The 17,763-nt window shown below is 39.0% G+C and overlaps 1 protein-coding gene and 1 pseudogene across 2 annotated transcripts in view; one reads left to right on the top strand and one right to left on the bottom strand.

The window, feature by feature from the left end:
* The window catches only part of LOC143644077 (olfactory receptor 8B12-like), a 40,000-nt pseudogene extending 23,774 nt beyond the window's left edge, over positions 1 to 16,226 (bottom strand). Inside the window, exon 1 of the transcript XR_013156498.1 lies at positions 14,104 to 16,226. The product of XR_013156498.1 is annotated as an olfactory receptor 8B12-like (transcript). The remainder of the gene's footprint in view (positions 1 to 14,103) is intronic.
* On the top strand, positions 7,685 to 8,608 carry LOC143643173 (olfactory receptor 8A1-like). Its single transcript, XM_077111934.1, has one exon. It carries the CDS (start codon positions 7,685 to 7,687, stop codon positions 8,606 to 8,608), a length of 924 nt encoding a protein of 307 aa, XP_076968049.1.
* Positions 16,227 to 17,763: the final 1,537 nt, after the last annotated feature.

Genomic DNA, 17,763 nt, shown 5'->3' with positions numbered 1-17,763 from the left:
TTCAAAGCTTAAGAATGAGATGTACAAGATGAACTCAGAATATCTTGTCAGGTCAGATGGTAAGGAAGGGATTAGACTTCTCAGGCCATGTCATAAAGATGCAGAGACAAACTAAAAGAAAATTCCATAGACTGAAGATAGGAAAATTTGAGCTTCAAAAATATAACAACTAGATACAGGAGCTGAAACAATTAATTCAGAATATATGAAAAGACATGGAAAACCTCATCAAAAACCAAATCAATGAATTGAGGGAGGATATAAAGAAGGTAAGGAATGAACTAAAAAGAAGAAATCAAAAGTCTGACAAAACAAATCACAGAACTTATGGGAATGAAAGGCACAGTAGAAGAGAAGAAAAAAACAATGGAAACCTACAATGATAGATTTCAAGAGACAGAACATAGGATTTGTGAACTGGAGGACGGAACATCTGAAATTCAGTAAGAAAAAGAAAATATAAGGAAAAATGGAAAAATATGAGCAGGGACTCAGGGAATTGAAAGACAATATGAAATGCACGAATATACATGTTGTGGGTGTCCCAGAAGGAGAAGAGAAGGGAAAAGGAGGAGAAAAACTAATGGAGGAAATTATCACTGAAAATTGCCCAACTTTTACGAAAGACTTAAAATAACAGATCCAAAAAGTGCAGCATATACCAAAGAGAATAGATCCAAATAGACTTACTCTAAGAGATTTACTAATCAGAATGTCAGAGGTCAAAGAGAAAGAGAGAATCTTGAAAGCAGCAAGAGAAAAGCAATCCATCACATACAAGGGAAGCCCAATAAGACTATGTGCAGATTTCTCAGCAGAAACCATGGAGGCAAGAAGACAGTGGAATGATATATTTAAATTATTCTATCCAGCAAAATTGTCCTTCAAAAATGAGGGAGAAATTAAAACATTTTCAGACAAAAAAATCACTGGGAGAATTTGTGACCAAGAGATTAGCGCTGCAAGAAATACTAAAGGGAGCTCTAGAGACAGGTATGAAAAGACAAAAAGAGAGAGGTGTGGAGAAGAATGTAGAAAGGAAAACTATCAGTAAAGGTAAAAAGAAGGAAAATTCGATATGACATATAAAATCCAGAAGACAAAACAGTGGAAGAAAGTACTACTCATGCAGTAATAACACTAAATGTTAATGGATTAAACTTCCCAATCAAAAGACATGGACTGGCAGAATGGATTAAAAAACAGGACCTATCTATATGCTGTCTCTACTCAAAGAACGTGAGGGCAAGGAGAAAAACGGAAATTTACACACCAATGTTTATAGCACCATTATTTACAATTACCAAGAGATGGAAACAGCCAAAATGTCCATCAACAGATGGGTGGCTAAACAAACTGTGGTATATACATACGATGGAATATTATGCAGCTGTAAGACAGAATAAAGTTATGAAGTATGTAACAACATGGATGGACCTTACAGATATTGTGCTGAGTGTTTTTAGCCAAAAACAAAAGGACAAATACTGTATGGTCTCACTGATATGAACTGACATTAGTGAATAAACTTGGAATATTTTGTTGGTAACAGAGACCATCAGGAGATAGAAATAGGGTAAGATATTGGGTAATTGGAGCTGAAGGGATACAGATTGTGCAACAGGACTGAATATAAAACCTCAGAAATGGACAGCACAATTCTACCTAACTGTAATACAATTATGTTAAAACACTGAATGAAGCTGAATGTGAGAATGTTAGAGGGAGGAGGGCTGGAGGCATAAATGAAATCACAAAGAAATATGGATGATAAAGATTGAGATGGTATAATCTAAGAATGCCTAGAGTGTATAACGATAGGGACTAAAAGTACAGATCTAAAAAATGTTTTTGCATGAGGAAGAACAAAGGAATGTCATTAGTGCAGGGTGCTGAAAATAGATGGTAAACAATATTTTAAAATTTCAACTTATGTGTGAGACTAAAGCAAAAAATGTTTATTTGGTACAAAATTTATATTTTGACTAGTGCATCTTCTATGACAACTTATGTAGATAGTTGGTTGAATACCATAAGTACATGGAACCTTGGGTAGGACATGAGATTTTGTTGGTTTGTCCAGGGTGATGCCCCAATGAATCCCAGAATGATTTGATTACTGAGTGGAAAAGTATTTGCAAAGTCCTCTTCAGGGAATGGTGAGAATGGGGGAAAATTCAAACTTCCCAAGTTGAATTATTGATATTCTCACAAGCAGTGTGGACAACCAAAGCTATAGGTTGAGCCCCCTGTCTTGAGGTTTGTTCATATGAAACTTAACCCCACAAAGGTTAGGTCAGCCTACTTAAAATTAGGCTTAAGAGTCACCCCCAAGTGAACCTCTTTTGTTGCTCAGATGTGGCCTCTCTCTCCAGTCAACACAACAAGTAAACTCACCACCCTCCCCCTGTCTACCCTGGACATGACTCGCAGGGGTGTGGACCTTCCTGGCAACATGGGACAGAAACCCCAGAATGAACTGAGATTCAGCATCAAGGGATTGAGAAAAACTCTAGAATGAGCTGAGAACCAGCATCAAGGGATTGAGAACACCTTCTCGACCAAAAGGGGGAAGAGGGAAATGAGACAAAGTGTCAATGGCTGAGAGATTCCAGAGTCGAGAGGTTATCCTGGAGGTTATTCTTATGCATCAAGTAGATATCATCTTGTTATTCAAGATGTAATGGAGAGGCTGGAGGGAATTGCCTGAAAATGTAGAGCTGCGTTCCAGTAGCCATGTTTCTTGATGATGACTGTATAATGATACAGCTTTCACAATGTGACTGTGTGATTGTGAAAACCTTGTGTCTGATGCTCCTTTTATCTACCTTGTCAACTGACAAGTAGAACATATGGAATAAAAATAAATAATGGGGAAACAAATGTTAAAATGAATTTAGTTTGAAGTGCTAGTGATAAATGAAAGTGAAGAGTAAGGGGTATGGTATGTAAATTTTTTTTTCTGTTTTCATTTCATTATTCTGTTGTCTTTTTATTTCTTTTTCTGATTTGATGCAAATGTTCTAAGAAATTATGATGATGATGAATATGTAACTATTTGATGATATTGTGAATTACTGATTATATATGTAGAACCAAGTGAGCATATATTAAGAATGTTTGTGTGTCTTTGTTGTGATTTTTTTAATTAATAAAAAATTTTTAAAATATATAACAACTGCATTGGATTGAAACATAAAATATGTCAAAATTGGGGGAACCTCATATGATATTAAAGAAAAAATAACTGGTCACCTTTGGAAGAAACAGAAAAAACTCATCATTTTGAAAACTAGAAAATGCAGGAAAAGTGTTTTAAGAAAGCAATAGACTCAGTGGCAGAGTTCTTGCCTGCCAGTCTGGAGACCTGGGTTCGATTCCCAGAGCCGGTTCATGCAAAAAACAAACAAACAAAAAAATCTCTACAATACAAGGGATCCTTGTGATGATATAACTTTTTACCTTAAAAAGTGGTGGTGGTGGATAAATGAACCTACGCATGTGATAAAATTGCATAAGAACTAAATAAATACATATTGAAAATACGTTTAAGTAAAACAGGGGGACCAATAACTAGAACGAATATACATCACTAGTACAAGGTGTTAATAGTAGGGTGATATATGTGGAAAAAAGAACTACGTGCAAACTATGGACTATAGTTAACAGTAACATGTAATATTCTTTCATATTATAATAAAGGTACAAAGGTACCATGCCAATGTTAAGTGTCAATAGCAGGGGGTATTTGGGGAATGGGGATTTTCTTTTTGGAAAATGAAAATGTTCTCAGATTGATTTGTGGTGATGAATGCACAGCTCTGTGATTATCCTGAGAGCCACTGATTGTACACTTTGGATGTATTGTATGGTATATGAAAAAAAATGTTTTTTTAAAAAAAAAACGGAGGGGAATTGAATAAAATCAGTGGAATGTATCAATTTCAATGACAGGGAAGTCATATTATACTATAATTCTGCAAAAGGTGATCGCTGGAAGAAACTGTAAAAGGTAAAGGAAACTTTCTGGATTATTTCTCAAAATATGCACATAAATCTACAATTATACAGTTATCTCAAACTAAAATGTTAACTTTAAAATCTTCATTAACAATATATTCATGGATAATACATTACTGAGCATATTCTTGAATAGGAAATTTTCTTATAAACATATTCCACTCATGAATGAGAATGCATCAAGAAAGAATTCGTAGAGTCTACCATCTCATTTCCCTTACCCTCCTGCCACTCTACCAGGTCAGTCCACAGGTGCAACAGCAGGGAAACAAATTTAGCATTCCTTACAAATTTAACGTTCCTTTACTTAAACTATACAGTTTGTTTGGGTAAACTACTTTAACTTATTTTAAATATTTTGAAGCTGGGTGGTTGTGCCTAATGGCATATATATATATATTTTTTGTATACTCGATGGTGGGGTCACTTTCATTCTTTTTCCAATTAAGTATACTGTTATTGCAGCATCATTTGTTGAATTTTTGTTTGTTTTTTGCTTGTTTGGGAAAGTGCATGGGCCACGAATCGAACCCAGGTCTCTCGTATGGCAGGCAAGAATTCTACCACTGAACTTTCCTTGCATCCCCTCTAATGACATATAAATATTGATGACAAGCAGCCATGACGGTGGAAACTGATGATGAGGTTTACAATGATGACTGAGGTGGTTGTGGGATGAGAAGGAGAAAGAGAAGCAGAAGCAAACCGTTGGAGGTAAAATATCCCAAAACTGACATTAAGCCCTGAGCTTCCCAAGTTGCAAAATAAGTCCCTCAATAAAAGGAAATTAACACCCTTGGGAGGCAAAGCATGACTCAAAGCAGAGGTATAAGCAAAGGCTCCTAATTGCTCGTTCAGTGAGGACCCAGTCCCTGGAGTGACCCCAAAAGAGGTTCTGCTCCTATATAGATAAACAGACTACAAGGCTTTCAATCTTGGTGGATGGTTTTTCATGGCTGTGCTGGCATCTCTGAGGAAATAACAGGACTAGATACATGTATGGTTCTCCTATTTTCTGATATTTATTTCCTGATTGTTGTAACCAAGGCATTCCCTAAGATTGCCTATAGACTGTGCTCTATTTTTCCTCACCACAGGTCATTCATTGCAGATTTAGAACAACAGGATGAGAAAAATCTCTCCTCCATGAACTTCTGTTGATAAAACAGGCTATTTACAACCATATGATTCCCTTATCTCTAGGTGCTTTTTCTCTGTGTAATGTGTTCTCAGCAGCAGTAATCCTGAAAGTCTGATGGCCTGGTAAAACCAGAGGTAACAATTTTAGTAACTAATAAAAATATGTGCATTATTTTAGAGGATTGTATGAGTAAAAATATTGATTAATGCTGTATCACTCAGGATTCTCCAGGGAAACAGAACCAAAAGGATGTGCATGTACAGAGAGAGATTTATTATAAGGCTTGCATTAATGCAATTGTAAAGGCTGGCAAGTTCAAATTCTGTGGGGCAGACTGGAGGCTAGAAATTCTGGTAAGAGTGATGTCAATGGGTTCAGCCTGAATTCCTTAGGGTGGAAACTCAGGAGGGAGTGGAGGGCATAGTCTTGAGGCAGAATTCCTTCTGATCCCTGAGATTTCCCCAGTTTTCAGACTTAGCATCTTAAACTGACTTAATGAGGACACCCACATTACTGAGAGTAATCTCCTTAAGTTCGGCTGATGCTAATGCCAACTATGAAATCCCCACTCAAAAACGAGATCATGGTTGACAAAAAATTCTACACCATAACCTAGCCAAATAGACATACAAAATTAGTCATCACAAATGCAGTCTAGAATTTTCCTGTGCAATGGTGTTCACTCTTTAGCAAACCAGCATAGTTTAGTGGTGACCAAAAAGACTGCCGGTCTGATTCCTGGGTTCTAGGTCAATTTCTTTTCTCATACAAGCTATATGACCTTGACTAATTTATTTAACTTTTAAACATCAAATTCCTAGAGAATGAAAACATATATAATAGCACCCCTCTTTCATCATATGCTATGTTCAGATTAAGACATCTGATACAAAACATGTTCAACAAAGCCTTAGAGACAGAGGTGTGCAAATCATACACCTAAAAACTGGAGGCAAAAGAAGAAATTCAGTAACAAGAGAGAACAGAGGTAACTTTCAGTTCCAAGTTGCCAATACATAATAGACCTCAGGCAGATCAGTTAATGGCCAACACTTCAGTTTTCTCAATATGAAAATGGGAATAAAAGTCCTATTCTAAATACTTTTCTACCCATACTCAAGAATTTCAGGAGGAGTTAGTGAGATTGACTGTTGGAAAAAATGTGTAAGCTATAAAGCATTAACCAAAGGTTAGCAATGATATGATGCAAGTAAAATAGTAAGATTCAACTTTATTAGCTTAAGAAATGCATCTCGGAGACAGAGATGTCTATAGGTATCGTATGCCAGAAATGATGATACATGCTTTCTAGAGAACATGTCTGTAATTTCAGTACTGTGCCACTTGAGAGACAACTGCCAAGGTTTTGATGCTTGTTCTGAATGTAATAATATCAATAATGATAATAATATTAAATAGCTATTGAGCACTGACCATGGACAATAAATGCACTGGCTACAACCAAAGACGAATTAACTCAGAATTTCTGTGGGGAGAAACAAATCATCAATAGTTTTTAATGCTCCATGTGATTCTAATATGCAGCCAATGTAGAGAACCACTGTTTTAGGGCTTCAGTACCAGTGAAAATCTAAGAAAAAAATCTTGACACCTCATAACAACTCACATTTTTATAGGCACTGACTATTTGGAGATATTTCTATATATGCAATATCTTGTTATTTTTACAACAACCTTGGGATTTTATTTTATTAATTTCTTCATTCAGATACAGAGACAGACTTGTCACAAATGAAACAGCTGTAACTACCATGTTATCATGACACTACATGGATTTCAGATGAGTATTCACAGGTTTATGTTGAGTGCATATGTGAGATTACATAGATGGCACAAAAATTTCCATTCTGAGTCATAGCACATCTCCAACTGCAAAGTATAAAATATAATACTTGTTGGTTCTAGGATAGAGGTTGTGAAATTTAGCATGCATCAGCATCACTTTCATTTGTTGAAGCAAAAGTGCTGAAGAAAGGCTGCCTGGTGAGAATGAGACCAGGGGGACAAGAAGAGCAGAGAGATGACAGTCTGAATGACTTCGTTTGAACCCTTGATCCAGATGCTCATGAGCTGGTACATCCCATACACCCCAGGGATGAAAGTATGTAAAGTCCCCTTTTCATCAGAGTGTTGGATTCCAACCACAGAGTTTTTCATTTAGTAGACCTGGATGAGGCATAGAGTTTCGATTTCTGCAAGCTACATGGGAACCAATGATGCTTGTCCAGGAATTACACTTTAAGAACCATTGTTCTAGGATATTTGCAAACATGAGCATGGTAAAAGCTCCAAATCTTGACATTTTCCTCTCATATTCATGATCCTTGAACATTCAGGGAAGGCTTACATCCAGAAAACAGCGAAGGGAAGGGAGGCGGCATCAGAAAAGAGCCCAGGATCCCTCAGCTGGAGTCAAATGCTCAAAAGGAACTTCAAAAGCAGTCCAGGGGCTGCCTTTCATGGGTTTTCTCTCCCATCCTTATAGGCTCCAACTCTGAGGAAATGGCTGCAGAAAATCACTCCACAGTGACACAGTTCATTCTCGGGGGACTAACAAATCGGCCAGGACTCCAGCTCCCCCTCTTCCTCCTCTTCCTCGGGATCTACACGGTCACCATGGTGGGGAACCTGGGAATGATCACGTTAATCCGCATGAATCCTCAGCTTCACACCCCCATGTACTTCTTCCTCAGCAATTTGTCCCTTGTGGACATGTGCTACTCCTCTGTCATCACCCCTAAGATGCTGGGGAACTTTGTGTCAGAGAAGAACATCATCTCTTATGCAGGGTGCATGTCACAGCTCTACTTCTTCCTTGTTTTTGTCATTGCTGAGTGTTACATGCTGACGGTGATGGCCTATGACCGCTATGTTGCCATCTGCAATCCTTTGCTTTATAATATCATCATGTCCCATCAACTCTGCTCCCTGCTGGTGGCTGTGGTCTATATCTTGGGATTCATTGGCTCAACAATAGAGACTGTCCTCATGCTAAAGCTGTCCTATTGTAAGGTCCTCATCAGTCATTACTTCTGTGACATCCTCCCTCTCATGAAGCTCTCCTGCACTAGCACTTATGATGTCCAGGTGGTAGTTTTCTTTTTGGCTGGCTTCAACATTGTAGTCACTAGCATAATGGTCCTTGTTTCCTATGCCTTCATCCTGTCCAGTATCCTCCACATCAGCACCACGGAGGGCAGGTCCAAAGCCTTCGGTACCTGCAGCTCCCACCTGGCAGCTGTGGGAATGTTCTACGGCTCTACTGCGTTCATGTACTTGAAACCCTCCACAGCCAGTTCCCTGGCCCAGGAGAACGTGGCGTCCGTGTTTTACACCACAGTGATCCCCATGCTGAACCCCCTGATCTACAGTCTGAGGAACAAGGAGGTCAAGGCTGCTCTGCAGAGAACACTGCGCATAAAATGACCTTGATGCAAGATTCTTATTCTTTCCATTGTAAATGTATGCTGTTGTGAATTCCAGAGAGAGGCCCTCTGAATTTTGGCTCTTCCAGCTCTACATGGTTCCCTCCTTCCTCCTTCCCTCTCTGTTCTCTTATGCTGACTTTTTGAAATTAGCTGATTTCAAGTTCATGCTTTCTCTTATTTAGGGTTTGTTTTCTCTCTCATGAGTCCTTTGGTAAACACTATCTTAATTGGCAATTTGACACAAATTTGAACCTTTCAGCACTGAGTTTGAGAATCATTCTTGTTGTATTTACTTCTATAGAGATATTATTAGTAGAGCCTATTCTTACTTTTTGTTTTTGGGAATACACAAGAATTTTGACTCCTGCTGAACTCTGTTACCAATGACATATTTCAAGTTTATTCTCGAATGTCCGTTCACAACAGTGGGACCATACAGTATTTGTCCTTTAGTTTTTGGCTGGATTCACTCAGCATAATATTCTCTAGGTCCATCCATGTTATTACATGGTTCACAAGTTTATCTTGTCTTAAAGCTGCATAATATTCCATCGTATGTATATACCACAGTTTGTTTAGCCACTCTTCTGTTGATGGAGATTTTGGCTGTTTCCATCTCTTTGCAATTGTAAATAACGCTGCTATAAACATTGGTGTGCAAATGTCCGTTTCTGAAGGGATACAGATTGTGCAACAGGACTAGATACAAAAACTCAAAAATGGACAGCACAATAATACCTAATTGTAAAGTAATCATGTTAAAATACTGAATGAAGCTGCATCTGAGCTATAGGGTTTTTTTTTGTTTTTGTTTGCTTGTTGGTTTGTTTGTTGTTGTTGTTTTTTACTACTACTACTACTTTTATTTCTTTTCTTTATATTAACGTTTTATATCTTTTTCTGTTGTGTTGCTAGTTCCTCTAAACTGATGCAAATGTACTAAGAAACAATGATCATGCATCTATGTGATGATGTTAAGAATTACTGAGTACATATGTAGAATGGTATGATTTCTAAATGTTGTGTTAATTTCTTTTTTTTCTTTCCGTTAATAAAAAAAAAAAAAAAAAAAAAAGAATTTTGAGGTCACCAAGATATTGCTGCTTAATCTGAGCCAGGCACTCTTCTTAGTGCTTCATATGCATTATTTCAATTATACCTTACTACTACAGGTAGCCTTTATCCCCATTTCACAGATATTTTACTCAAGGTTGTAGGGCTGAGAACTAACCACACTGGCATTCAAACCATAGTCTAGATGACTCCATAGTCCACACTCTTAGTTATCACATTATTCTCTTCACTTAGACTGCCTCTAGACAGTCTATTGCTGCTGCCCTTTTTATATCCTTCTACTTTTAAGCAGTTCCTGTAATTTCCCCAAATCACCTCTTTTTATCATTTACCAACCATTCTTCCTGTATAGGCAACTCCTTCCGGATGATTAAGGAAAGATTACACAATGATGATCATCCTGCCACTGTTTGCCTGGGACTTTCCAAGTTTTAGCACTGAAAGCCCAGTATCTCCTGAAACTCCTGAGCTCCAGACAACAAAAGACATTCACCCTGGATTACACTTATTGCAAATGCCATTGCCAACCTTACTCAGAAAATAAAATTTTCATGGGATGTAATTTCTTCCCCCTTTCCTTATTATAGCCAGGATACATGCTATGGAATCAGCAGCCTGTGTTGTACCATTTATTGCTCTTTTTGGTACAAAATTTTATCAGTCAGTTTGTCACTATGAGAAATAGAAATAATTCTAGCTTTCTAAAGCAGAAAGGGATTTAATACAGAGAATTACATGCTTACAAGTTTGTGAATGGATGGAGGAGGACTTTGGGAACCCAAAGCATCTCCACAATAGACATCACCTAGAAGTCCGGAAGCTCCTGCTGTTGCTATCACCATGAAAAAATGCATCTGATCCCAGTAAACTGGCAAATGAACAACAGCATTGTAGGATAACATTTGAAACCAGATCCTCCTAAATGATTATCACCAGAGAACTTGTTCAAAATGAAAAGTTTCAGGTTCACCCAGACCTACTGAGTAATTGGACTGAGCTCAATAGAGGTTTTAAGAAGCATCAGGTGATTCTGATATACACTCACACCTACTAAATCTCACACTACTGTATTTAATTAGTGGAAACTATTAACATCAGAATGTCTGATGCACTCACACCCAAGAATTGTAAATTTTAGCTTTTTGAACTGCTACCTAGAAAGAGAGTGGAACTGAAACTGAGAGAGCCACCCCAATGTAGCAACTTGACCATTTCCTCCTGATCTTTCTCCAGCAAGAGCCAAGATCTCTACCACTAATGATCGCCTCTATTTTAGGTCCTTTAATCCCGTATGGATTATTGTAGTGCCTGGAAACATCCTACAGTATATTAAGTAGTTAATAAAAAAGTACTGGCAAAGTCCCCTGAGGGAGGGGAGAAAAAATATAGAACTATTGAACCTTACCATCAGGGAATCCCGATACTGTGTCAAACTTTAAGGACACCCAAATCAATAGGCCATGCCCTCGATCATGAGGCTTACTCTTGCTTAAGTAGGTAACAGAGAAGCTTACACTAGCTATAGACATGCCTAAGAGTTACTTCTAGAGAACTCTTGTGTTGCTCAGATGTGGCCTCACTCTCTCTAAGCCCAACTCTGCAAGTGAAATCATTGTCTTCCCCTCTACTTGGGATAAGACATCCAGGGGTGAAAGTTTCCCTGGCTACATGGGGGATGACTCCCGGGGATGAATCCAGACCTAGCACTGTGGGATCAACAATTCCATCTGACCAAAAACGGGGGAAAGAAGTGTAATTAATAAAGTATCAGTGGCAGAGAGAGCTCAAATAGAGTCGAAAGGTTACTCTGGGGGTTGCCTTTATGCAAGCTTCAGGTAGACCTTGCTACCTATCATAACCTGCCAAACCCCAACCGCGACCATTCAGCCAATCCTAAAGGACACTGTTCTAGTTTGCTAGCTGCCGGAATGCAGCACACCAGAGACAGATTGGCTTTTAATAAAAGGGGATTTATTTTGTTGGTCCTTCAGAGGAAAGGCAGCTAACTTTCCACTGAGGTTCTTTCTTATGTGGAAGGCACAAGATGGTCTCTGCTGGTCTTCTCTCCAGGCCCCTGGGTTCCAACAACTTGCCCCGAGGTGACTTCTTTCTGCATCTCCAAAGGCCTGGGCTGAGCTTCCAGTGCTGAGATGAGGAATGCTGAGCTGCTTAGCAGTGCTACATTGCAATCTCCCATTTAAGCACCAGCCAATTAAGTCAAACATCACTCATTGCAGCAGACACGCCTCCTAGCTGACTGCAGATGTAATTGGCAACAGATGAGGTTCATGTACCATTGGCTTATGTCCGCAGCAACAAGACTAGGTATGCTCAGCTGGCCAAGTTGACAACTGAATCTAACTAATACAGACACCTAGGGCAATGTATAAGATTCCACAAGGATTCCATGCACTAGAATAACTTTCCAGAAACCTCAACATCCAGATGGTTCCCTGGTCCAGATAAGTCCTGAAACCTAGTCCAGCCTCTCCAGAACATCAGATAGTTCCATCTTCCTAACCCATATTAGTGACAGACCCTTCCAATATCAAAAATTTAGAATCGCCATAGCCCAAACAACCATAAAGAGAGGTATGAAAAGATAAAAGGTGATGGTGGAGTTATACAGTGAAGATAGGCTTTAACAAATAAATATGAATGCTGAATCATTAAATTGATATCTTTTAGTCTCCAGTATTTTAGAACAGCTAGAAGTAAAAACCTAAAATTGTGAAATTGTAACCCACATCAAAGTCTAAAATATGTTCTGCAACTAATTGTGGTGCGGTGCTTTCAAATTTATAGTGTTTATGTATATACGTTATTTTTCACAAGATAAAAAGAAGGAAAAAAAGTCGATTATGATGATAAAAAAAATTTAATCCCTCTAGCCTCCTATATTCTGGAGCAGCTAGAAGGAAAAATAGGAGAAGATCATATGGTAGCCCATGACAAACTCTGGAATCTGTCCTATAACCACTTGTTGAAGAGTGCTTTGAAACTATTGCTTTTTCGTTTCTTTGCTCTGTATATATATTATACTATACAATAAAAAAAGTTTAAAAAAATCCTCTCTATCCTAAAGAGAACGTAAGAAGTTATCTTTGTGATGTGAAGATAAGAAACCACAGAGAAAAAAAAATTGGTGAGTTTGCTTACAACACATATTGGGGTTTTTGTTTAGCACAGGCCAGTAACAATAAAGTAAATAGGAATATAATGAAATCGGAGACGATATCTAACTAGCACATGTAATGAATACCTGAAAATTTACAAGAAAATGACATCATCATCATCAATAGGGGTAAAATGGGCATAATTTTTGAACAATCTGCAGAATAGAAAACCTGAAGTATCCCTGACCATATGAAGGGATGTTCACTTATTACTAATCACAGAAGTGCAAATTAAAGTAACAATGAGATTTATCTTTATATCTATAAAGTTGGACAAACAATTAAAATTGATGGTACTAAGTGTTGGAGAGGACGTGGCGATGGAAGAACCCTCATATATAGAGACAGTTCTGGAGAACAAGAAAATATTTCTTATGAAAAATAACTAAATGCATCTGTAGGACCTAGCAATTCTTGTTCTGGGTATATATCCAAAAATAATTCTCTCCCAGGCGCACACAAGGACATGTACAAAGATGTTCATTGTACCATTACCAGTAATGATGGGAAATTAGCGGCAATGTGGGTTTCTGCCACTGGAAAAGTACATAGCTGAGTCGTGGTAGAGACTGAAGCAGTGAGAAGCAAAGGATTAGCTGAAAGCAACACAGATGGGTATTGCCAGCACAGTAATGGGGGAGAAAAGATGAAATATAAAGCACGATATTATTTATGTACATTAAAAATAGAAGGACACAAACCAACAAAAACACATTTAGAAAAAAAGTAACATAAAATACACATTTAAGCAGGTTAGAATTGTTATCTGGAAGGATAAAATGGATGGAAGTGGGGAGTAGAAGAAAAAGAAATGGAAATAAAATTCTTTTTCCTAGATCCACCTCCATATCTATACCCCCAAAAAGCTTTCGACAATAGCTAGAGACTAAACTGTTGAATAGAGTAATAAGCAGGGCAACCTTTGATATTTGTGGGACTTGAAAGGCTAGAAATGAAGCTGCAGGTATCAATATCTAAATATTTTTAATGGATAAAGTTAGTTAAATGCTAATTAAATATTTTCTTTCCTCCTACCTTTACCAATAAACCATCATAACAAGCTAGAAGGACAGGTACAAATTTAGAAATCTCAAAATTCTGAAAGTTCCGTGTAAGAATGTGGTACTCTTAGAAAAAGCTCACTGGCTTCTGGCCCCCTGCTTACACCTGCAGCTTGCCCCCTCCAACTTCCCAACCCCAGATATTTCTCTTTCCAGGAGGGACCTAACATGGATACACATACCGGTTTGAAACTGCTATGTACTCTGGGAAAAGCCATGTTTTTCTAATCCAGTCTTGTGGTGGCAGACCTATTGTTGGGTGGGACCTCTTGATTAGGTTGCTTCCATGGAGATCTGACCCTGCCCATTAAAGTGGGTCATAATCCTTTCATGGAGTCCTTTATGAGAGAGAATGCAGGGCCAAGACAGAGAGCAGAGAGATGGAACCAAGTGACAGACGTCTGGAGGTGCAGAAGGCACTGAGAGAGCTGTTTGAACACAGAAGCCAGGAAAGAAGTATGACAGACAGTGCCATGTGCCTTCCCATGTGACAGAGAAACCCTAGACGTGATCAGCTTTTCTCGAGAGAAGGCATCCTCTTGCTGGTACTTTAATTAGGACATTTTCATGGCCTTAGAATTGTAACTTGTAGCTGAATAAATCCCCTTTATAAATGCCAATCCATTTCTGATACATTGCATTCTGAAAGCTTTAGCAAACTGAAACACACACAGGAAATCCTTCATCTCCAAGTGCCATCCATACCCCTTGCACACAGTTGCCCCCTAGACATTTTGGGTCTAGGATGAATAATCAGAAATGTGGCCTACCCTTGTTATGAGGAGCCAGGAAGGGCCTAGAAATAGGCACAGGGTATTTAGACAGGGAATTTTGTTACCTCCAGCACTGAAGTCAAATTCTAGAAACTGGGGTATGAGCTCTGGCTTGGCAAATCTTCATGGTCCCATGTACTATTCACCTATGTGCAGAGTCACAGCCAAAGGAAGGTCATATCAGGGCAGAGTATAAGGGCACCATTCACCCGGGCTGACAGGTACAACAGAGGTGACCTCTACAGAAGTATTTGTCCCTAGCTGATTCTCCCACAGTTTACATAAGATGCAATGTTTCTCTCTTACATCATAATTTATAAGGCACTTTAACACTCACTATCAATCAATCTTCATAACCTTGTAAGATTATATTACAGAGAAGAAAACTGAAGCTGACCTGTTCAAAGTCACACAACAAAAAATTGGCACCAATATCCCTTGCCTTGTGATTGAAAATCGCAATGTTCATACTCTCTCCACTTCTGTACTTTGCCATGAATTTCATAGCTTCTCAGGAAGGCCTCATATACTTAAAATAGCTTGAAAAAAAGAGTAGGATGGAGACAAGGGGACATACTTTAGCATTAAATGCACAGCAGTTTTGGAAAAGGAACCACAATCCAAAGCCTTCATTGAGATAAAGAATAAAATGCAGGTGTAACAATTTCGGGCATACTGAAATTCAGGTTGTGGGGTTTCCATTCTGATCCCGAATTACAAAATGATAGCCTTCAACATGTTTAAGAAAATTCCATTCAAACTCCACCACAATGACATGGATGGAATACATGGCCCCACAGTATATCCCTTCCCTATCACCCTGCCAAAAATAACACAGTTAATCCTAAGGCTCTAGGGACAGCCCCAATGTCAACAGTGTGGCACCAGCTCCAATAGTAAAGTTGAACACTCCTCCAGAAAATATCTGTAAATGCTGAACATCCCTCTACTTACTATGGGCCTGGACAGTTATTCACTGAATCATCTGCTCTTAGCATAAAAAAAATTACTGAGTCAGCTGCCTGAAGCCGTCATGTGCTCACTCTGCCTATACTGAGTCCCTTCCTGTTCTCTCTTCTCCTCCATGCTCAACAGGTATCTTGCTGCTAGTAACCTGCAGTCTCAGAAGCCCTACTGCCTGACCAGATAGCCAAGTTCACATCTGTGGGTTCCCTGCTTTCACTAATATCACTGGCCCAAAAGATCTCCTCTAGTTTGTTGCTGCCCTTTCCAGGGAAGGTGAAGGTTCTCAACTACTTCATTCCACTCTTTACAGGATTTAGAGAAGGACTATTCCAAGGATTATATAATGATGAAGTTTTATTATTTTGGACTGGGCTGGATTGCCCAGCTTTCTGATTAAGTATGCGCTTATGCACCAACAAATTAGAGACCAAAAATGCTTTGGATAATGTCATGATCAGGTTCATGTGCCAACTTGGCCAGGTGGTTTGTCTGGTTGGGCAAGTACTGGACTGTCTACTGCTATGAGTACTGTTCTAGTTTGCTAACTGCTGGAATGCAATATACCAGAAACAGAATGGCTGTTGAAAAGGGAATTTAATAAGTTGCTAGTTCATAGTTCTAAGGCTGAGAAAATGTCCCAGTTAAAATAAGTCTATACAAATGTCCAATCGAAGGCATCCATCCAGGGAAAGATACCTTGGTTCAAGAAGGCCAATGAAGTTCAGGGTTCCTCTCTCAAGTGAGAAGGCACATGGTGAACACAATCAGGGCTTCTCTCTCAGTTGGAAGGACCCATGGTGAACAGGATGTCATCTGCTAGCTTTTGCTCCTGGCTTCTGGTTTCATGAAGCCCCACGGAAAATGTTTTTGCTCTTCATCTCCAAAGATTGCTGGCTCGTGGACTCTGCTTCATGGTGCAGCAGCATTCTCTGCTCTCTCCGAATCTCTCTCTCATTCTCTAAAATGTTCCCTCTTTTATAGGACTCCAGAAACTAATTAAGACCCACCCAAATGGGTGGAGACACATTTCCCTCAATCCAGCTCAACAACCACTCTTGATTCAGTGACATCTCCAGGGAGATGACCGAATTACAGATTCAAACACACAGTATTGAATAGGGATTATTCTGCCTTTATGAAATGGGATTTAGATTGAAACATGGTTTTTCTAGGGGACATACATTCTTTCAAACCAGCACAAGGACATCTCACAGAATTAAATCATGATCGTGGTTGGCTGCACTCACAGCTGATTGCATTTGGAATCAGCCAAGCAGAGTGTCTTCTGCAATGAGTATGTTTAATCCAATCATTGGAAGGCTTTTAAGAAGGATTCAGAGGAGACAGTCTTTCTTCCTGCTTTGGCCAGCAAGTCTCCCTTGTGGAGTTTATCCAGACCCTTCATTGGAGTCACCAGCACCATAGCACGCTCTATGGATTTTGGACTCTATATTCCCGTGGTTACATGAGTCACTTTTGTAAATTTTATATCTGCAGATATTTCCTGCTGATTCTGTTTCTCTAGAGAACCCTAGCTAATATAGCATGGTACTGAGAGTGAGGTGGTTCTTAAGAAACAGAATCATAAAAATGATGAGTTTTATTATCGGTGTCCTACTTGGATGGGACTCAAAGGCAAGAAGGACACTGATTCCCATAATCAGAATGATACTGCCAATCTGTGGAGGGCCAGGAGCAATCAATCAAGGCCAAGCAGGAGCAATTAATCAGGCCCAAGTAGGGAAAGCCCCAATATTGGGGCCTAATGTCCCCAAGAGTTAAACAATAACAAATGTTAAGAAACTGAGAGAACAGGATGCATTTTGGAAACAGCTAACGGCATTTTTTTGCTTCTATGATACACTTGCTTGCTAGCAACTACAAGACCACAACATAATTTTAGCCTTTATAAGAACACCTAGAAAACCTCTAGGTGCTGCTGTCTGAATCTTCCTTCTTGGAAGTTTCTGGGGCAGTCGCCAGCCAGCTAATAAAGACTCCAAATTGGCTTGCAGTTTTGAATTATGTGGTCTCTCTTTCGGTGTGCCCCACAACAAATCCACGGGGTGAGGTGGCAAAATAGATAGTCAAAATATCACCGTT

Source organism: Tamandua tetradactyla, chromosome 8 (assembly GCF_023851605.1).
Source record: "Tamandua tetradactyla isolate mTamTet1 chromosome 8, mTamTet1.pri, whole genome shotgun sequence".
NCBI classification, from domain to species: Eukaryota; Metazoa; Chordata; class Mammalia; order Pilosa; family Myrmecophagidae; genus Tamandua; species Tamandua tetradactyla.
Note: the sequence above shows the minus strand (reverse complement) of the source record. Positions and strands in the feature narration are given on the sequence as shown.

Excerpts from the sequence above, each read along its gene's own strand:
- LOC143643173 (XM_077111934.1), top strand. The coding sequence starts at position 7,685 with ATGGCTGCAGAAAATCACTCCACAGTGACACAGTTCATTCTCGGGGGA.